This window comes from Aspergillus oryzae, chromosome 6 (genome assembly GCF_000184455.2).
Source record: "Aspergillus oryzae RIB40 DNA, chromosome 6".
NCBI classification, from domain to species: domain Eukaryota; kingdom Fungi; phylum Ascomycota; class Eurotiomycetes; order Eurotiales; family Aspergillaceae; genus Aspergillus; species Aspergillus oryzae.
The window spans coordinates 2437564-2458806 of record NC_036440.1 but is presented as its reverse complement, the minus strand read 5'-3'; the positions used below and the strand labels follow the sequence as shown (position 1 = coordinate 2458806).

The 21243-nt window shown below is 49.1% G+C and overlaps 8 protein-coding genes across 8 annotated transcripts; 4 read left to right on the top strand and 4 right to left on the bottom strand.

Moving 5' to 3' along the window:
* Window positions 1-9: 9 nt before the first annotated feature.
* On the bottom strand, window positions 10-2831 carry tim44 (protein translocase subunit TIM44; the record flags this gene model as incomplete). The annotated part of the gene is made up of 3 exons (XM_023238286.1): window positions 10-685; window positions 747-1580; window positions 2785-2831. The coding sequence occupies 3 exons, from the start codon at window positions 2829-2831 to the stop codon at window positions 10-12; spliced, it is 1557 nt and encodes a 518-aa protein (XP_023093139.1).
* A 663-nt stretch (window positions 2832-3494) lies between these two features.
* AO090038000456 (putative VPS9 domain protein) lies at window positions 3495-7530 on the top strand (the record flags this gene model as incomplete). The annotated part of the gene is made up of 3 exons (XM_001825323.3): window positions 3495-3572; window positions 3635-3884; window positions 3938-7530. The coding sequence occupies 3 exons, from the start codon at window positions 3495-3497 to the stop codon at window positions 7528-7530; spliced, it is 3921 nt and encodes a 1306-aa protein (XP_001825375.3).
* Window positions 7531-8200: 670 nt separating this feature from the next.
* Window positions 8201-9160, top strand: AO090038000457 (uncharacterized protein; the record flags this gene model as incomplete). Its single annotated transcript, XM_023238285.1, has 2 exons — window positions 8201-8864; window positions 8985-9160. The coding sequence occupies 2 exons, from the start codon at window positions 8201-8203 to the stop codon at window positions 9158-9160; spliced, it is 840 nt and encodes a 279-aa protein (XP_023093140.1).
* A 1109-nt stretch (window positions 9161-10269) lies between these two features.
* Window positions 10270-12179, bottom strand: AO090038000458 (uncharacterized protein; the record flags this gene model as incomplete). Its single annotated transcript, XM_023238284.1, has 3 exons — window positions 10270-10308; window positions 10634-11323; window positions 12156-12179. The coding sequence occupies 3 exons, from the start codon at window positions 12177-12179 to the stop codon at window positions 10270-10272; spliced, it is 753 nt and encodes a 250-aa protein (XP_023093141.1).
* Window positions 12180-12434: 255 nt separating this feature from the next.
* AO090038000459 (uncharacterized protein) lies at window positions 12435-12901 on the top strand (the record flags this gene model as incomplete). Its single annotated transcript, XM_001825326.3, has 3 exons — window positions 12435-12626; window positions 12696-12778; window positions 12847-12901. 3 exons carry the CDS (start codon window positions 12435-12437, stop codon window positions 12899-12901), a joined length of 330 nt encoding a protein of 109 aa, XP_001825378.3.
* Window positions 12902-14800: 1899 nt separating this feature from the next.
* AO090038000460 (sugar porter family MFS transporter) lies at window positions 14801-17633 on the top strand (the record flags this gene model as incomplete). Its single annotated transcript, XM_023238283.1, has 7 exons — window positions 14801-14804; window positions 15224-15369; window positions 15899-16008; window positions 16075-16266; window positions 16316-16559; window positions 16609-16865; window positions 16970-17633. 7 exons carry the CDS (start codon window positions 14801-14803, stop codon window positions 17631-17633), a joined length of 1617 nt encoding a protein of 538 aa, XP_023093142.1.
* Window positions 17634-18111: 478 nt separating this feature from the next.
* On the bottom strand, window positions 18112-18965 carry AO090038000461 (PSME3-interacting protein; the record flags this gene model as incomplete). Its single annotated transcript, XM_023238282.1, has 2 exons — window positions 18112-18617; window positions 18800-18965. 2 exons carry the CDS (start codon window positions 18963-18965, stop codon window positions 18112-18114), a joined length of 672 nt encoding a protein of 223 aa, XP_023093143.1.
* A 599-nt stretch (window positions 18966-19564) lies between these two features.
* On the bottom strand, window positions 19565-20773 carry AO090038000462 (uncharacterized protein; the record flags this gene model as incomplete). The annotated part of the gene is made up of 1 exon (XM_001825329.3): window positions 19565-20773. The coding sequence occupies one exon, from the start codon at window positions 20771-20773 to the stop codon at window positions 19565-19567; it is 1209 nt and encodes a 402-aa protein (XP_001825381.1).
* Between the last annotated feature and the right edge of the window lie 470 nt (window positions 20774-21243).

The window sequence follows — 21243 nt, the reverse complement described above, 5'->3', positions numbered from 1 at the left end:
CGGGGCCGTTTAGATGTAGTCACGAGCAGCCTTCTGCAACTCGATCAATCTCCAACCCCGGGTCTCCGGGTTGTTAACATCTTCAGGGATCCTTGTGAGACCGATGGCATAAGTGACCAGCTGGACCTTATCCTCCATACCAGCGGCAAGCTCGCCGGTCTTCACGTTCTTGTACACATGTACTTCCTGTGAACGGCAGGTCACCACGAACACGGGAATATCGCCAGGGTCCAACATACGGGCGTTCATGACTTCAACGCCACGGACATCGAGGATACGACCATCGGATTTTAGGCCGGCAGTTGTGTACTGTTTGGCGAGGGCAGCGTAGACGCTGAACTGAGCATCGGACAGCCAAAGCTTGAGTGTCTCAACATCTCCCTTGACGTACGCGTCCAAAACCTCAGGAAGGATATATTCACGCATTTCCCGCAAGAATTCCTCCATCTGAAAGTTGGGATCCATTTCACGGAACTTCTTAATGACTTGGGCAGTTTCATTTTCGGCAAAGAATCCAGCCACGCGGTCGGAAATGCTGCGGGCAGTGCTGATCAATGGATTCTCAGACTCGTTATATGTTTCCTTGAAAGCGAAGAGTTTCTGCATCATAGGGTTGGAGTCCTTGAAGTCGCGCCATGACTCCTTCCAGGCAGAGTCCTTATGAAGTGTGATGTTGGTGCCGGCACTGGGAGGGATTGCAAGATTAGCAACGGAACGACCAGTACCATCCTGGTAGAGCGACTTACTTTGGATCTTCAACCATGGGCTCAATCCGCTTACCAGCCTTCAATTCCAACTCTTCACGCTTCTTCCGCAGTCTGCGGCGCTCCTCCTTATCAATATAACCACCATAGCGGGAGCTACTGCCATCGTCGATGGCATCCTTAACGTTCTTGTAAGCCTCAGTCTCTCTCACAGGCCGCGTCACCTTCTCGATTCCAGAACCGGTCGCGTTAACACCCTTTCGGAGACCCTTAACGACGGGAGTATTCCATGTCCAGGAAGCTCCTTTGCCGAGGGCTTGACCGGTGGTCTTCAAAGCAGCTCCGGTTTTAGTCGCAGCCGCTCCTTGGGCGGCTTCATAGGCGGCACGAGCCTTCTTGATATTCTCATTCTCTGTGAACTGATGTGCTGAAGATGCCAGAGCCTTGGTGGACTCGTTCCACTCCTTGGAGGCCTTGAACTCTGACTGCAGAGTCTCTCTAAAGACCTGCCAGGGAGTCTTGTCTCCGTGAGGAGGGGGAGGAGGCGCATTCTTCTTTTCCTCATCAGACTTGCCTTCATCCTTTTCCTCCTTAGATTCCTCCTTAGATTCCTCGGATTGTTTCTCCTTCTTCTGTTCTTGTTGTTGCCAGCGAGAACTGCTGACATGGAAGGATCGCGTGAGTGGAAGAGCAGCGTACGGGGAAAGTATTTGGGAGACAGGACGGTTTGCGCGTTCGGTATTAGAGGAAAGGGAGAGTCTGGCTGTAGGCGATGTCGAGTAAGAGTAAGCCTGGATAGATGACCGCTGAGAAGCAGCTGTTCTCAAACTCGGTACTTGAGACCGCAAGGTGGCCGCCCGCGCGGTGGCCGACAATCTAGTAGCTGAAATCATGCTATTTATGATATGAATAGATGCCAGAAGGATGAAAAAGAGGACTCAAAAAGAGTATGAGGTCAGCAACGCCCCGAGGGTGAAGGGGAATTGAAGGAGTCGGGTGTGGAGGCGAGGAAGAAGCGATTTCGGCCGCGGAGTCAATGGAGAGGGAGAAAGAAAAAGTTGAGATGCAAATGCCAAGACTCGAAAATTCGGGCCCTTTTCCGCCGCCTTCTGTCCCGAACCACCGTTGCGCCGTTCACGATCCTAACTGCCCGAGGTACTTTGCGACCAGATCGACCTATTCACTTAGGATTGCCCAATTGCCTTCGTTTGCGTGACACACCCGTGTTATTGCCCTCCTGCTTTCCTTGCGTTGGTCGGTCTCTCCGCCACGCTCTTCCGACTACCTTCGCCGCATATCCCCAACATTTCTGCCTCCCTAGCAAAAGATGAACACCACGTTTGCGAGTTCCTTGTTGAAGGCATTGCCTTCAGTTGGTCGGCAATGCCAACTTCGTACCTCTTCGATTCGGCTCATCAGACCGTTCTCCTCAACCCATGGAACATCCGCGTCAGATGCTAAAGACAAGACCCGGCAAATTGAGAGACAGATTCTGAATGCGAAGCCCGAGGCAGCCGCCGATGAGAACTCCGCACTCTCCGCGATCACCAAGATGATGCAGGGAGAGAGGACTCGCACAAATCAGAATGTGAGCCGTGATTACTCTCGAATGGCAGAGAGCCTGGAAGCCGAAATGATTAAGCAACCCTACGCCGACCGTGCTCCTCCGCATCACCTACACGTCTTCTCACATAAGCACAACACCATTTTGACCTTGACACGACCTAATGGCAACCCGCTGTTATCCATGAGCTGCGGCCATCTCGGTTTCCGCAAAGGACACCGTTCGGGATACGACCCGGCATACCAATTGACGTCCCATGTGTTCGGTCAGATGCAGGAACGGGGCTATCTTCTTGACATCAATCGTTTGGAGATCGTATTTCGCGGGTTTGGACTGGGCCGTGAGGCTTTCACCAAGGTTCTGCTGGGTAACGAGGGTAAGAACGTTCGTGGGCTAGTCAGCCGCGTAACGGACTCGACTCGTATAAAGTTTGGTGGTACCAGGAGCAGGAAGGTACGGAGACTGGGTTAGATCCTTTCATATCTTGGGTTTCAGGTCGATCTTCTCTGGTCGTACATCCGTCTGAGAATGCTGTGGTTGGAGGTCCAATGCCGCGAGACCATTCTCGACTTATCAATATCCTGAGTGGCGGTGGAAAAATTACCTGCCATACGGCACGTCCACATCTTTGATACATGACTCACAGCCCAGCATTGTATATGGAATTGTTGGAGGGAAAGGCAAGAGAAGCTCTCTTGAAACGGTTTGTTCTGTCACTTATATCTGTATATTAGCCAATTTGGTACCGGGAATACACGGGATATTTTCAAATTATGCGAGATTGTCATAATATTTTAATCAGAGCATGATAATCAACAAGTCTACTTGCTTGATATCGTTCTATACCATGTCGTCAAATTGTTGTCTAGATTCCAGTCCGTCAACAAGTTAGATTGCCTAATGCGGTATAGCGCGAGGAGCTCTTGCGGCCTCCGCGAAAGCTGTTGTAATTGAAACGCTGCTCCTCCTTGTTCTGGACCATTGATTCTCCCGGGATTTACATAATTTGCGTCATCTTTCGTTTATCATCGCTTGTGTTTTCAGCTTCGACTGCTCCATTTTCCCAGTACGTTGAGTTTCTGTCTATATCTCCCCCGCAAGCACATGCGCCGGAGCTGCTCCTCCCCTGTGGCGATCGAGCAGCGCAAATCCCCTCTTGAATTGGAACACAACGACTTGATGAAGTCCGGAGCTCTCTCACTGGGACGTCGTCCAACACCGTTTGGATGCACCCTCTAAATCCTTTCCTGCGTGCCTTCTTCCGAAGCACTGTTCCGGGGCAGTGTATACCAACAGAGAACCATGTACGTCCAGCGGAACTATGCGGGGCTATACTTCAGTGACTGGCTCTAACATCATTCTTTAGGTGCTCCTAGTTCCTGTGACCGAATCTCTAATCGGCTCCCGCGATCGCGAGTCGTCTCTCTTCTATTCCGATCTCGTCGTCTCCGAAGAATTCCTAGGCAGCCATGCCCTCCGGATACCCGTCACAAATGGAACCGTCGGAACAAAGGATGACACGAATGTCCGCGACAGTCGGGGGAAGGCAAAGCAGGTGACCACCGTTAATGGCCGTACTGTAATCATAAAAGAGAATTCTGTTTACAGCAATAAAGGTGGGAAGGAGACTGTTCCTTGATTCTTCGTGTGTGCTAAACCGCATTTCTAGGGTTCAAGTCCTTGACCCAAGCCCAGCTGCTGTCTGATGCCCTCTATTACACACCAAACAATGGGTCCCAACCATGGCTTATCTACTACATCTCCCGACCATTAATCGGCTCGTTCGAACCCGGCAAGATCATTTCTGCTGTGGTGCCAGGGACACTGCCAAAGAGGAGTATTTCGGCCAGCAGCGCCAAGTCTGGGGAGTCGGTCTCCTCGCCCGCAAAGAAGGAAATTAAGACCTTTGCGGAACTACTGTCTCATTTTCCAATGATCGCGAGGCAGATGCAACCTGGGTTAGAGAGATTATTCCGGGAATTCGGGAAAGAATTAGGCAAACCGTTGCCCCCCCCTCCATCACGTTCACCTGTACTGTCCGAAGACTTTGACTGGAAACGTGACCGCGATGAACCAGCTATCGATGAGACCGCTTCCGTACGCAGTTCATCCTCACGTTTCAAGGATGGGCTTCCATTCAACTCAGAAGAGTACTTTGAAGATGATGAGGACCTCATGCGCCGCAGCCTGGAGACAGCGGTTACCGCAGCCATTGACCTCTTTCGATTAGTGGACAAACAGCAACTGTCTTTTCTCGGTGCCACGACTGACCTGACCGGGCCTCTTGTTGAGAGATTGATCGAACGCTACGTCGCTGAGCAGGTGCACGAGTCTCTTCTTTTCCCCCGCCTTTGTAGTTTTCGCCAGCCCGAAGATATGGAGTTAGATACCAGGATCCGCCAGATGGAGAGCATAGACGTTTCGCAGGTGGGCATAGTCGTTGAAGGTGGCCGAGAAGGCAAGCGAGAGTTACTGCAGCGTCTTGGTAGAGCAGTGGAGGAGTTCCGCAAAATGCTGGATGCAAAGTGTCCCCATGATATGCTGAACATCTTGCTGGAAACGGTAAAGATTCTGTCGTATCCTGGCAATTATGATAAAGTCGACCCACAAGCATCTGAGAAGCAAAATGCATCTGTAACAGTGAACGCGGATGTTCTGGTCTCATTGTTGCTTGTCGTGGTCATTAGATCTCAAACCAAGCATTTACAAGCACGACTGTTGTATATGCAGCACTTCATATATGTTGACGATGTCGACAGTGGAGAAATGGGCTACGCTCTGAGTACTTTTGAAGCAGTCCTTACGTACCTTGTGACTGATTCGGCAGGCCTTCGAAGGTCGAGCATCCGGAACAAGCGCTTATGGAATGCAACTAAGAGTGGACGCATTGCTGATATGAGGGCTATCCTGGAACCAGACGGTAGTCAAGAATCGATAGATGATATCCCTTATGAACCTGAAGGGAGCCGAGTTCTATTCAGAACCGACGAGGACAATGAACATCATCGACCCCCGTTGACCCTGCCCATCCTTGGTGGGCGCAACGAAAGCAATGGTGAGATAGCAGTTCATGATACCCCAGCGGACACACCACCTTTAGCGCACGTATTTCCTTTTCAGGCATGGACAAGCAGTTCTCCACCGGAAGAAATCCGGCGCCCTGTCAAGAAGGTTTCTATGGATGTCCGCAGTCTGTCCGAGTCTTCGGCCATTTCATTCGCTTCTCGTACGACTACGATGGGGTCTATGACGAGTACAATCGAAGGAGACAGTTCAATTGAGACGTTGACCAAAACCCAGGACCCCGCAGGTCATTCCATTCCCATGATGGCAGTCGAAAATCGCCAACCAGAAGCCCTGAAATACCTGCTTACTCTGGAGGAGTACTATCCCTTAGAAGACATTCTTGATGATACGAATACGGATGGGACAACGTTGCTAAATGCAGCTGTCCAACTCGCGCACACCGAGATGGTAGACATCATACTCGACTACCTTTTCAACACGGCGGACGAGCAAACGATCGTCTCCTACTTGAGGAAGTCAGATATTCATGGACGCACTGTTGCTCATTATCTCTTCAGCACCCCCTCAGTGATGCATAGGCTGGAAACACTGCTTCCCTGGCGTCAACGTGATAAGCATGGGCAGACGCCGCTGTTTGCTCTATGTAGATCCTACGACCACCCTGACTACAGCTCGATGGTTAAGGAGGCGTTGACGGCTGCTCAAAAATCTCAAGGTGACGGCAGGCCATTGCGTTTGGACGATCATATTGATGCGAAAGGGAATACCTTGCTTCATATCGTTAGTGACCCTGATATTACCATCAAGATTCTGCAAGAATGTGATTGTGATCCAAATGCGACGAATGACAAGAGGTTCACCCCCTTGATGATGGCCAGTAAATATGGCCGCATCGACCAAGTTCGGATTCTGTTCATGGACCCTAGGGTGGATGTGCATCTTAAAGAGGCCCGCGGACTCACAGCTGTTGAACTGGCGAAGGATGATGAAGTGCGAAATCGCATCGATGATCTCATTCTCATCTCCAATCCGCCTTCAGCAACGGACGACCCTTCCGGTCGGGTCACCACTGTAGTCCGTTCGTTCTTCGTGGAAGATGCAACCGTACGCTTTGTTCTCAAGTCGGGGGCCCCCAATCCTCCGCCGAACTCTGCAGAATCTACCCTGGCGCCTACCACAACCTACACCGTGACAACATGTAAGCGCACATTCACAGACTTCGAGAATCTCGCAAAATGGCTTTCCATTGAGCACCCTGCCTCATACATGCCCTTGCTCTCCGACTTCCGCTCTCCCTTCCAGATTCACTCGAAGCCATCTCGCTCGGTTCTTCACGACATGCAGGCAAAGCTAGATAGGTTTCTCAAGATTTTGCTCTCTCACCCAACCTTTTCAACCCACGAAATGCTCTGGGAGTTTTTCCTCGTCCCAGAACTCCAGCCGGAGATGATGGCAGATCGGTCTCGTCGCAAGGCGCAAGTTCTTTACGAGTCAATCGCAGACGACTACGAGCCCGTCACTCAGGAGGGTATGCGCGAGACGGAGCAATTCGTGACACATGCACAAGAAATGGTTCGCGCCGTCCATGCCAATACACGCAGTCTGATCCGTCGTGGTTACGCTCTACATAACTCTGCCTCCGACATAGCTGATGCATTGGGTCTATGTTCCTCCGCTATCTCAACACTCAAGGAGCCTACCAACGCTCTTCCGCAGAACCATGTCGATGCATTTTGCCGCTACGCCTCTCACCTCTCAACCTCCTCATCCGACTCCTCTCCCTTCCTCCAGTTCCTCAACACCGTCACCTCCATCGACAACACCACATCCGCCATTCTAGAGTCCCTCTCCCGCCCCCTCAACGTAATATCCACCCTCACATCCACCTCACGCTCCCTCTCCCGCTCCCGCTCCTCCCTGGTCTCCTCCTCCCTCCCTAGGAAATTCAACCTCAACTTCCCGGGCCTCGAAGAATCCCGGCAGAAATCTGTCCGCGACCTAGAGAACAAGATCCAGGAATCCGAAACCCAGATCGCCCGTCTCTCCCGCGAGATCACCTGGAACAAAGATGTGGTCGTCAGTGAACTAGCTGGCTGGACAACCTGGAGAGAGAAAGTCGGTCGAGACGCGATACGCGCTTTCGCCAAGGCTACTCTTGTCCGTGAGAAGGAGCGAGGGAAGAGACTTGAGCGGTGTCTGAGGAGTGTGCGTCAGTCGGATGATCGTGCAGCATAATTAATAGACTTGTCTTTTTTGTCCTTTTTTGCCTTGTTGTAGAATTAGGGGGTATGTTTCATCATGGTGCGTCCTTTGCGAGGTGTTGTCTTTCCGTTCTTCTTTTTTTTTTCTTGTACTGTGGATGGGTGTTTTTATAATGATGAGATGAGAAACTGTATAAGATAGCTTCTATGACAAACCTTCAGAATTACCAACCCAATCAGGGCGGCTGCAGCCAGGCTGAGCTAAGCCTCTGGCCAGGCGTTGTTGGCACCTGTTGCGTCTGTTCTTGGATCTCGTATGCCACAACATCGACTACAAGTATGGTGGAGAAATGAATGGTTCTCAAGACAAAGATAATGAAGACTTCCATGTCGCTTCAAAGGTCGAAGTGAGAATAGCTAGCTAACTTCCACCTCTACGCACACCGCTGACGCCTAGAAATGTTAAGTGGTTGTACCCAACTAGTGACCCCAATAAATCTACTGAATCCTCAGGACACACGGCTCCGAGAATTATATCAGAAGCCCTCACGCTCCACGAAAACGACCTTGCTACCCAAACCCCTTCTGAATTCAGAGCACTGGTCGTCGACGAGATTGATGAGGAGTCCCTGGTACATGGTGAGCAGCTGGGAAGAGCAACGAAACCAGTGCCAGTGTGACTGGTGAAGATTACCACCGAGAATATGTCGCAAATGGCCATCCTGTCCTGGCGCTGGGACGGCGATCTTCACAGTTCTCAAAATATCGCCAGCGCAGTACACCTTGCCAAGGCTATGTCTATCAAGTACCTATTCGTTGATCAGATCTCTATTGACCAAACCCTGGACGGTGACGCCCTAATCGAAAGGGTTCTGGCATTTTCGACAATGTACAAGACAATCACCGTGATAGTTGCATACGACAAGGCCGATGAGGATTTCGAAAAGACCGTTTACCGCCCGTGGATCTTCAGTGAGATGCGACTCTACCGATACAACCCCGGCCAAATCATTTATGTCAGGCATTCTAATCAGGGCTCAAAGCGCAACTACGATATCTTCACGGTAATACCCCCTATTCTCGGAGATCTGTGGTCTTATGATTTTGGTAAACACCTCGGCTTGAATTGGGCAGCGACCATCCTTGAGACTATTACCCGTGTTCTTTGCGAAGACATTGAAATGACGTCGATTTATGATTTCAAGTTTATCATGCCACCATACGCTCGCGTGTTGTCGACGGCTTATGAGACTATGAGCCGAAACGACTACCTCTTGACCGCTGTCCTCCTTTGTGGGAGCCATGAACGGCCCAGTGTCCGGCTGTGCTTGGACATTAATGAAATGGACTATAAACGTTACAGATTCAGTAAGCCTCGGGGCCTGTCAATACGAGAAACTCTGCATACTACGACATCCTCCTAGACGGATTTAAGGTCGCAAAGTGGGAGCGCCGGCATAAATGTTACATGAACCATGTCCCGCATAGGTTCACAGCAGTGCTGGACGCAGAAGGGGTCATTCTCAAAGCGCTTGGGCTTACTGATCCCGAGATTTCTGAAAGAATATACCCTAGAAAAGGAGGCACGACCGTCCTGTCTTATGCGGCCCGGGGAGGAGACAGTACCACTACCCACTGTCAGAATTATTTCTGTGACACTCTAGTTTAGTGAACACGATGATGGAATTATAGGAGCTACATTCAGATATCTTCCTGATTAGCCATTATACCTGGCGTAAAGCTCAAGCTCTGCAAGATGTACTAGGTCGTTTGATCCCGTATAATTGAGTAGTTGATATCATATAAGAAGATATAGCCTTACGAGAAACCATATATAAAAAACCACGGAGAGATAATTCTCTGAACCACTATAAATAGAGACAAACTACAATATTACCATTCCCTTTGAAGGACGGTTTAATCAGCCCTCCGACTTGGAAATAAATACCGCATAACCTTGGCATAGATCCCAATAGCCATTACAACGCCACAGCATTCATGTTGACTATACGTATCAACTACGGAGAGTATATTGTAGTAGCCATTCAGTGCAACTGATTTTCCCCCCAAAAAAAAAGAAAAGAAAAAAGAAAAAACATACAACAGGAGGGATTCGCTGGTGGTCACCCACCCAACTACTAACCTCCCGGCGTGTGGCTTAAGTACGGCTGAGCGGACGGGAAGCCCTGTTCTCCACACCCTATGGTCGTATGTATCAGTTCTTTATCTGTAGAGGGCTATATAGGAAGAGAATTGGATAAAGTTACACTCCAGCTTTCTACTTCGAGTCACGAGTGTGAGTATCAGATCTAGATTAAGTGAACGAGGCTCACTTGCTTATCAAGAGATCTAACTAAATGGTGAGTGGAAGCAGAAGTGTGTCTTGGTTTATGAATGCGGATGTTGATGTATATTGAGATTGGAATGACGGAAGGTAAGGCGTTCTTCTTAGGGAAGATGAGAATCTTTGGATCAATACCAATTTGAATACTGATATACGTGTAGAACGGTTGGTCCTCGCACTTGTGTACTCGACGGGATAAAGTCAGGAAGAGTATTATCTTGGTTATTTGGTTACTGTTTTCTTTGTGCCGCTTTGCGTGCCATCATAGGACAGCAGCTGGAATTGTGATAGTGAGGCAGGTCTAGGATAGAAATGCTTACGTAGAGATTCGCAGGACGGTATGTCTCGGCGTAGAGGTTATCCATAGCGGTAGGGAATATCTATTCAACTACAAACAACAAGAATCACCCTGCAGGAATGAAAGCCCCCTTATGGAAAGAATATATTGGTTCTAGAGGCCCAACGAATCTGGAAAGAGAAAAAAAAGCAACAAACGAAACTACTCCACAAGGCGACATATACCAGCCAACGATCCACGGATAAACATATAACCAAAAGACTGAAAGGTATACAATAAGGGATGGGCTTGATGTACCATCCTCGTGGCCAGCTTTTATCGATAAAGGGTGCTGAAGGTCGTCTTCCGTTCCATAAACCAACGCGGGGTGCAATTATGTAGTATCACTCTGATCCAGAAGAAGCAATCCATCTCTCAAGGACTGAATAAAGGAGATATAGATTTCTTGATAGAAGGTAATCGAAGCAACGAGTTGCGGCTGGAAGTTCTACCCACCGGTTTGGTATCGTGCGCAGAGGCAGGCGGCATGAGTGACTGCTCAGAATCAAGCGTGCTGGGACTAGTCGGCTGCATAACAGGCGTGGCTTTCTGCGAGTAGACATGTCTTAGTGGAGATGGCACCACGACAATGGGTCTCGGAATCAAACCAGCACGCCCTTTTCCCGAGGGAGTACGCGAGTCCGCTCGGCCCCCTGGAGTCCGCTTAATCTCGCGGGGAGGGCTCCTTTTCTCCGGAGAAGCACAGATGGAATCGAATGTGTGGCTCGAAACATTATTGCCTTCGCGATACACGCGGGTCACAGATCCCCCTGTTTGCTCGACGACGTAACCTCCGGACGGTGAATTATCGCGGCTATACATCATCGACTCACGACTAGACTTGCTTTCAGTTATAAAGCAGGCATTCAAATCTCTGTTGTTTTTGTTCACCTCGATTCGATTTTTAAAAGCGGCGTAGTCTTGCTTCTCGCGCTTGTGGCGCTTCCAGCTTCTCCGGATCTTTCGGATAGTGAGAACGCTCAGGAAGATGATGCCCAGTACTGTGATGCCGCTGAAGACGCATGCTGCCGCGAGTGAGTTTTTCTCGTAGCTCCAGTGTGGAACTAGGTTATTGTGGGTTGTCGTTGGCTTTGGGGATTCTTCCGCTGAACGTTTGAGGAGTTCATCGATTCTTGTGGAAGGCGCCTTGATGGTTTTCGTTGGTTTGTCAAGGGTGGTTAGGGTTGGTATACGCTTCAATACTTTGTAGTTATCGGGTAACTGATACTGGAATTCCTGTCTCGCCTCCCTCGTTCGCTCATTTGCAATGATGCTTTCCCACACGATAGATGTGGTTTCTGATTCTTCTATCCAGCTTGATCGAGATCCCATTCGTGTGTACGGCATGACAGCCGATTCGCTATAGCGGTCCAAGAGGGAAGTAAATAGACGAAGTGTAAAGGTTCAAGACTGCTATTGGTATCTTCACCAGACGCGAGTTGATGATACCGCTTCAAGTTGTATCTAACGCAGGACTCCGAAATGGCAATAAGAATGAAGGATTCACATCTTAGTAAAGATGGTTAGCAAGCTGGAGTCATAAAATCGAGCAATGGAGTACCGCTTGAGACGCACAAAAAGAGCGAATAGATTCAAAGCAGCAGAGTGACAAAATGAGCATCGTAGATATTATCAAAGCTCAAGGATACTCAAGGCACGGGAGTGACGCCCGTGTTTGAGGCAAGAACGTCCCGTAACTGTGCTTCAGTGTGCCTTCCCTTCAGCATCCCGGGGTTGCACTATGATAGACACCGGATTTTGACAGTGTGTCTATAGATTTATCAATGATAGTTGTGGATAAAGCCATTGTAGCAATTTAAGATGAATATAAGGAGACGTGATCCTCATGGCATTCCATGGACACTCAACAGACAATATATATCTCAAATGATACACTGGATACGAACACAAGATAGAATCAGCGTAAGCACTCGAGCGGAACAAGGATTCATATACCTACTTAAAGAGAAACACTTACATTATACATGTGCAAACCAGACATACTACACAAAGCATACAACAATAAAAATCTCAACCCAAATAACATCCCAATCCAGATACTCAAATACGGTAAGTACAATACACCACCTGACACATAATACCGGTCCGGCAGATCCAATCCACCCGAGCAACGCACTAATCCCAAAGCAGAAAGACCATGCTAAGCCTTCGCCATGACATCATTGCCAGTTGACCAGTGATGATGTATAAAGCTATCAACCCCTCCAGGCAACTTTCTATCCTATTCCACCATCTCATGCGTTTTTCCTCTCGAGTATTATTGAGGTCACAAATACGATCAAATCAACACAAAGTATCTCTATTCAATAACAAAATCTTTCATTCCACCATGCCTCTAGTCGTCCCCCAGGTTAACGCCGGCGATAAGAACGAATGGCTCAATAAGCTGGCCGGGAAGACGATCACGGAGGGAACGAGTGACGTTACTGTTTGTTTGCCCTTTGTTACCCTTTCGGAGGTATGGTCTATGGATTAAGCTAATTCTGGGTGTTGGTAGTCATTTGCGAAGAAGGATTTGCCCCAGTCTCATCGGATTGTTAAACCCGGCGATATGATGACGATGGATTATAAGCCTGAACGGTATGTTGTGGTCTCTAGGCTGTTGCTTTCTGTGATAAGGATATGGGACTGACGTGATTGATTTACAGGTTGAACGTACACTTGGATGAACAGGGCACTGTTCATGATGTTCACTTCGGTTAAGGCTATGATAATGTATAGAACGACTTTGGATGATGTATGCTAGACGGATGCTACATATGGATAGATTCATCTGTGATGAGCCACGGCCATTTATGACGGATATCGATGTGGAGATGGTACAGATGTAATGAATTTATCTAGTCTATTTCTATTATGCCGGAAACTTAGCTGGTGTCTACCAGAGACACTTAAGCCTTCCATCTCAGGAGAGTAAGAGAGTGCTTAGGGAATGTGTAGGGTCCCTGTCCATCCCAGGTGCTCTCAACTACGGCAACTTCTTCCTTGCCCTTCATGTTGGTCGCGGCGACGCTGTCACCAGTGACAGTGAACACAGTAACCTCACCCGAAGCACCGTCGATCGTTGTTTCAATGGCCTTCTCCTCGTGGATGTTGACAACAGCAACGTTGACGTAGCCATCCTCACCCAGAACAGCACTGACGTCCAACCAAGGGGTCTCCTTGACACCACGAATCCACTTGGGAGAGGTTTCGCCCTCGTAGGTTGCACTGGCGAGATGCGCGCTGATTGTCCAGCCACGCATATACTTAGAGAACAGGTACAGAGGCCACCAGGTAGTCTGTTTGGTGATGCCCTCCTTGGTCGTCATGAGTGGGGAGATAACATTGACGGTCTGTGCAATGCATGCCATGCCCAAGTCCTTGCTCTTACGGACAAAGACATTGAGCCAGACGGCCACGGCCAGCGCGTCGGAAAGCGTGTAGCATTCCTCTGCACCCTTGCTGCCTTCGGCACGGATGGGGTCCCAGACGTTCCATTCATCAAAGCAGATGGTTGGGCGTGCTTGCTCTGGAGGAACACCGTTCTCGATCCGGGCGAGATCGATCAGGGAGGATGTGATCTCAATTGCACGCTCAGCAGCCAGAGGGGCGGTGGCATTAGGCAGGTGCGAAGATGAGGAGGTGTACAGGTGAATGCTGTGCATGTCAATGAGGGGGACAGCACTGGTAGATAGGGGTGAGTTGACGGGAAGCAAACAGTGCTTCAGGGTATAGTAGTCCCATGATGCTGTACCATCCTGTCCACAGAGGATCAGAACTAAGCTGGGGTCAAGGAGTTTAAGGGCTATGGGACTTGATTAGTACTTTTGGTCATAGCGGCATTTGAAAATTGATATTTACCTTTCGCCCATTGATAAGCCTTGTGGGAGTATGCCTCCTTGGTCATTTGCTCTACTTGCCACGGTCCCCAGGTCTCGTTTCCGAGAGCCCAGTATTTAACCTGTACGCGTGATGTCAGCCAAGTGATATGATTAGCATGAAAAAGGCGCATACATTGTAAGGCTCTTGGCGGCCATTCTTCCGGCGGAGGTTTGCATAGTAAGTGTTTCCAGTACCATTGCAATACTCAACCCATGCGAGTGCTATAGAAACCTGGTTAGTTTCACAAGGCTTTAATGATTGGGATTAGATCAAAGCCTACCCTCGTCAAGAGTACCTGTTCCAAAGTTCAGGCAGAAGTATGGCTCAGTTCCAAGAACTTCACACCACTTGAGGAATTCATCAGTTCCGAACTGGTTCGTTTCTGTGCCCAGCCAAGCCAGCTCAGGCCTTTTGATAGTCAGCATTCATGTTCAAAACCTTCTAGTGACCAAGAAACCCATCGCAGAAAGGGATATGTTGCTCGAGCACACCACAGAAGGAGGGTTAACAGAAGCTGAATGATCACACAACATACCGTGCAGGACGCTGGTCTTTAGGACCAACACCGTCGATCCAGTGGTAAGTTGCCGTGAAGTTGCCGCCTGGGTAGCGGACAACGGGAATGTCTAGCGTCTTCAGAGCTTCGAGGACATCTTTCCTGAAGCCATTCTCATCTGACAAGGGATTACCCGGGTCGTAGATGCCGCCATAAATGCATCGGCCCATGTGCCTGCGATCATGCGTGAGCTTGATTCCTTTGGCGCTCTAGTACTGAATAGGAAAAATTAAATCTAAGCTTACTCTGTGAAACCTGCATAGATGTTGGGATTGATCTTGGAAATACGCCGGGATGGGTGGATCGCGATACTCGGCGTATCCTGATCGCTAAGTTTCGTGAAGGTAGTCATTATTGCGGCCGTTAAAATATCATAAATTGCACAGTAAAGTGGTAAATTGAATTGCCCGAGAGATTGATTGGCAGGATAAGAGGGAAGATGGTGCTAGACTAAGTACTCTTGCAAGATCCGTGGTGGAAGCAGCTGGACAGCGCCAACTAATTAATGTGGACTGAACACCCATCGTAGCTATCGTAATAGAACGGGAAAATCTCCTGCGGGGTTGTTCCAGACCACGAAGGAAATTGGCGTGAATCATGTGTAGAAAGTGCAGGCGATGCTTGGGAACGGCGCCGTCGTCTTGGTTTTGAAGCCGAGGCAACGCCACGAGATCTTCCATCAATCAGGGCTCGCGCTTGCACGAGTATCTCGCGACTCCGAAAGCCACACCACGACGGCCCCCCGCAAACGGTCAAGCACCAATTGAATCCTTTCTCATGGGACTGGGGTCCTGATTCGCTGCGAAGTTCTTGTTTCTATAGGGCATGTTCCTTCATTGGTGTGGAATCCGGGAATTATCGACACGCTATGGCGCCTTTACCATGCTTTTGGAAAAAAGCTCCGGAATCCCACCACGAGACAATATGAACCACGATCCCATAGACTGTTGTCGGGGGCTCCGAGGCCTTAGTGCTGGATCTGAGCTGGCGATCTCCAGAAGTTCTTAAAGGCCTGCGGAACCCCATACCCCAGGGAAATCCCCGCATCTGGTCCACCGGTCTACCTATTGAGTTTGCTCTCAGGGCATAGTGGACAGTTAGATTGTTTGATTTGATATTGAGATCACCATGCGTCTCTCTCCAGCGTGGTACCAAGTGAGTATCCATGTTTAACGAAGGGATAGCTTCTATAGTTGCTGATCAATTACACAGTTTCTGGTGGGCGTTTTCGCCTCGCTGGGATCGTTCCTTTATGGATGTGAGTGACAGTGCATCAATAGGCTATCAAGCCCATACTGACTGTTACGACTCTAGACGATTTGGGTGTTATTGCGGAGGTTATTGCCAGCCATTCGTTCGAAGACAAGTTCGCAGCAAATGACACCCAGACGTAAGACTCCCACAAGACGCGGCAAAGATAATATTGTATTGAACAGGCTCACTGACAGTCTACTAGCGGATTGGTTGTGTCTATGTTCACAGCAGGTGCCTTCTTCGGCTCAGCATTTGCAGGTCCCAGTGGTGATATTCTCGGCAGAAGAAAGACCATCTCCCTCGGTTGTGTAATCTTTTGTCTTGGTGGAGGGCTCCAGACTGGAGCACAGACAGTCGCATACTTATACAGTGGGAGGTTCCTGGCCGGACTTGGGTAAGCCCCAGAGATACTAAAACGAGAACCAAGACTAAGTCCTGTGTAGTGTCGGATTCCTTACCATGATTATCCCGCTATACCAGGCTGAGATCTGCCACCCTGACATTCGAGGTCGAGTGACATCGCTGCAGCAATTCATGCTGGGCGTTGGTTCCCTGTGTGCTGCATGGATCTCGTATGGCACGTATATTGGATTTGCCCCAACAAACAATGCTCAGTGGCAGGTCCCACTTGGTTTACAAGTGGTTCCCGCCGTGTTTTTGGGTCTCCTGATTATGTTTTTCCCGGAGGTGAGTACATCCGTGGTTATCACAGTTATCATAGCTAATCCGAGGGTAGTCGCCGCGTTGGCTCATTGACCATGGCGAGCACGAAAAGGGCCTGCAAACGCTTGCGAAGCTTCACGCGCATGGGGATGAAAATGACCCATGGGTCCGTGCTGAATACAACCAGATTCAGGAGAGTATTACGTTTGAGCATGAGAATGAAGCCAAGTCATACTTGGAATTGTTCAGTTCTCGGTCATCGTTCCGCCGTCTTTTCCTTTGCTGCGCGTTACAAGCATCAGTGCAGATGACGGGAGTGTCGGCTATCCAGTAAGTACCGATAGAATGCCTCTCAACCCGAACATCTGGAAAATAAAGAAAGAAAAGTCTCGGTGTCCTCTAAGAGATACACCGCTAATCTTCAATTTCGGCAGGTACTACTCCGTGACAATTTATGAGCAGATCGGAATCAAGGGAGACGAAACGTTGCGTTACCAAGCAATCAATTCCGTCATTGCCTTGGTAGCCCAGTTCCTCTGTATGATGTTCATTGACCGCTTCGGTAGACGGCGAAGTCTGATCTTTGGAAACTTGGGTAACTGCCTCACTTTCATCATCGCATGCATCCTGCTCGCAAGATTCCCTCCCGAGGTCAACAACACAGGGGCTCACTGGGGCTTCATCATTATGACATGGTTGTATAATTTCTCTTTCTCTTGCACCTGTGGTCCTCTGTCTTGGATCATTCCGGCAGAGGTTTTCGATACGCGGACCCGGTCGAAGGGTGTTTCCATTGCTACCATGACATCTTATGCGTTCAACACCATGATTGGCCAAGTGACACCAATCGCAATGGAGAATGTCCGCTACCGGTATTACTTTGTCTTCATCATCTGTAACTTCACCAACGCCGTCTTCTTCTGGTTGTTGCTGCCTGAGACCAAGAAGTTGCCGCTTGAAGAGATGAACTACTTGTTCTCCAACTCCCCATGGATTGTGCTAGGAACCAAGAAGGAGGATTACCTTCCTCATGATCTTGAGCACAAAGTTCACGAACAAGAAGTGAAGCAAGAGGTTTATGCACAACACAAGGAGTGAACCTGTGTTGGATGAGGAGAATACAAAGTGTTGAAAGCGAAAGACCAAGAGAGAAGGAGAACTCCCTGTAGCTAGGGTAGAGTATAAGCGTTGGGTTGTTGCTTTGATATTTTCAAAATATAATCTCTGATACATGTTGCAAACATTTTGGAAATTGATAATTATGTTGGCTTCCGAAGTACTCTGGTCTCCCCATGTATTGTAAATAAATCGAGAATCATGAAATATTCTGCGAGTTAGTCTTTTGAATATTTTGAAAAAACTGGAACACTGTGGCCTCCGATTGGCAGTGTCACGCGCTTTCACCATTTTACCAAACCCTAGGTTGTAGAGTGTCTGTGATAAGTGGCCTGGCATGTTCAACTCTAATGGTCCAATCGATACCGCAACGTGAGTTACGTCTCGTAAGCGGTTATCAAAGGAAGGGCGACCAATGAATGAATGTGATACGCGGCCCCAAGCGAAATGGCAATTACAATTACTCAGAGTCGGAACTGTAGCCAGACAAGCCAAGAGCTATCGGGGCTGGCTTGGCCGCTGGCTTCTTCTCAGTCTGTTCAGGTACCGCCACCTTCGCATTGCCGGGCCGTACGGGATTGACTGAACTCGCTGCGCTCACAGATGGCTGTGACTTTTCAGCTTTAACAGCCTCAGCCGGAATCGAAACAGACTGTTTATCAACTTTTCCGGGTTCCCTGTCCTTTTGATTCACCTTCTGCTCTCCAGTCGACAGAGTTTCTCCCGCAACTTCAGCAGTAGACTTGCGCTTCTTTCCCGGAAACAAAAGGTCCTTCTTATCCCTCCTCCTCTTACGCGCAGGGATCTTCCAATCCTCCCCCTCAGCGGCAGGAGTAACATCGGCAGTCCCCTCCTCAAGCGCAACCTTCTCCGCCTCCTCCCTGTGTCTCCGGAAAGCCTCAAGCTGCTCCGCAGTCTCCTTCTTGACAGCGGCCTCCTGCGCGCGCGTCGACTCCATAATCGAGTCTAGGAACTCGACCTCATCCTCGTCAAGCGAACGGAACTGATTCTTCAATTTAATTTTCTCCTCAAAGGCTTCCTGTTTGGCCACTTTTTCATCGCGGAGGAACAATCACCCCTAACATGTCAATCCAAACGAATATCCGTGATCCGCGCAAGCTGGCCCGCTCAGGATACCAGAGACTCACTTTTGTTCTGCTGTAGCACTTCGTAGAGACTTTTGCCGTCGGCTTGCTTGCCTAATTCTGCCTTGCGTCGTCGTTCCTCCTCCAGCTCTTGTTGGACGCGGAGCCATTCATCGTCGCGTTCTACCGGTTCTTGGTCTGTTCCGGCTGATACGAATCCGGAGGACATTTTGGTGATGAGGGGAGGGTTGCAATTGGTTTTCTGTGAGGTATGCCGTTACACCTTTGTAGTTTTATGGGTATCAGTCGCTATTTTAAAAGCTCCGTGATACCGACTAATCGAGTCAATTGGTTAGATGAGAGCAATGGTGAAAAATAGTCGCAAGATAGGACGATATTCTGGATGCGGTACCGAACATTGACTAGCAGAAATAGGCGGTGGGCGTGTCTTTAATGATAAATAGCCTGAGGCAGCTATTTTCTCCACTAGCTCAGATCCTTAACGAATTAGGAATAGCTCGGAATGAGCTATTCCCTGGTATAAATGTCTACAATATTGCCTTGAGTGTGGAAGGGTTCTTTCTAAGAAGATTGAAACGAACACATGAAACCTGCTTGGATATTTGGGACATGTAATAGAAGTTTCATTTTGTAAATTTAATATCTACCTGCCATAAGCCATCCCTGACCTAGACCCGAATAAGAACGCCGATTCCCAGAACCCATCGTCATCGAAAAATAAATCCTCATGATTAATATTAATCTTTCGCCGGATGGAAGCTCGACCCATGCAGATGTATAAACAAGCTAGCGCATCATTACTGGAGCTCACTTGCTCTCAGACTTTGTTTCTTCAGCAAGCTGCTCCGCCTTCTTCACTTTCTCGGACAAAACTCCCTGGAGGTCATTGATAGTCTCCTTGAGAAGCTTCTCAGCCTCCGGGCCCTTCTTCTCCGCTGCATTCTGGAGAGACTGCAATTGGGAAAGAATTTGTGAACCGCCAGGAACCATGTTGGATAGTTTATCCAGATTGCCAAATCCGCTCTCCTTGGCCTTCCCGGCGAGATCCTTGACGTACTTCTCCAAGTCTTCAGTGTTTCCGGAGGAGGAACTCTCCTTGACCATATCCCAGATCTTCGAGTAGTTCCCCTTCTTCAAGGCATCAGTGTTCTTCTCAATGAACTCCTTGATCTTCGGACTCTTCTCGAGGTAAGGCTGGGCCTCGTCAAGACCACGCTTCCAAGCCTCATCACCAAGTTTCCGAAGCTTCTCCTCCTTCTCCTTAGCCACCTTCTGGATCTTCTCAACAGTATCAGTGCTGATACCAGCAGAAACAATATCCTTAATCTGCTTCCAAGTCTTATCAACCTCCTCCTGAGCCTGAGGACCATAAGCACTACCCATCTCCTTCAAACGATCAAAGCTCCCGCCAAGCTTCTCCTTCAACTCCGGATGATTATCGAGAATATCCTCCGCAGAATCCCCAGCAAGCTCATACAACCGCTTAAAATGCTTCTGCAACACATCCCTCACCTTAACCGCCGTATCCACATCAAGCTTCCCCTTCTTCGACACCTCTCGGAGATCATTATACGCATCACGAACAATCTCATCAAACTCCTTCCCCTGATTCCGTCTGATACGCTCTAGGTCATCAAACGCCGTATCAACATACCCCTTCGCACCGGGGATAAACGACGCATAATTCTTAGCCGTATCTCTCAACCACCCGAACGCCTCATCCGGCTCGGGAGTCTTCTCAGCGACCTTCTTCTTGGCCTCCTTGAAATACGCCTCTGTTTGGTTTGCAGTCTGCACGATCGTCTTCGCCCCGGAGAATTGGTACCAGACGTATCCGGCCAGGAATGTGACGGCGCCACCGGCGATTCCGCCCACTACGGCGGGGGAGGTCCCCGAGGAGCCTGATTCTGTGGAGGTGGAGTAGCGGGCGCGTGCATTGCGAAGGGGGGTTCTGGTTTGGCGGTAGAGGTGCTGTCTTGTGCAGCTTGTTGCGAATCTGGAGCTGCGGCTTAACATCTTGGATTGTTGGTATGTGATGAAAGTAAAGAAGTAATAGGTGAAAGGATGTAATTTGAAGAAGGCAAACTGAGATTCTATAATGCAATTGAACAGTATAACATAGAATTCAACCACCCGCAGCACAAACGCGCATATTTATAAGTAAACAAAAAATTCATTTCACGTATACAAAGTCCATTGCGTCATGGTGACGGGTAAGCTAGTCCCTGGTTCTTCAGCGGATAAGCCAAGCCCAAGGGAGACGTTGACCCACTGGATTAGAACATTTTCGGGTCCGAGTGATGGACTGCCGAGGGAAATGATCGTGAGAATATTTTGGGGTGGTTCCGGCCGGGGTTTTGGTCTGAATTTGCATTGCATTCTGGGGTTATGGTTAGATGACGTCATGTGATGATGATGGTAATCTTGTTGCACGTGGTAAGGAAGATCAGGGACTGGCTCGTCATAGTGTGTGTTCACTAGTTTTG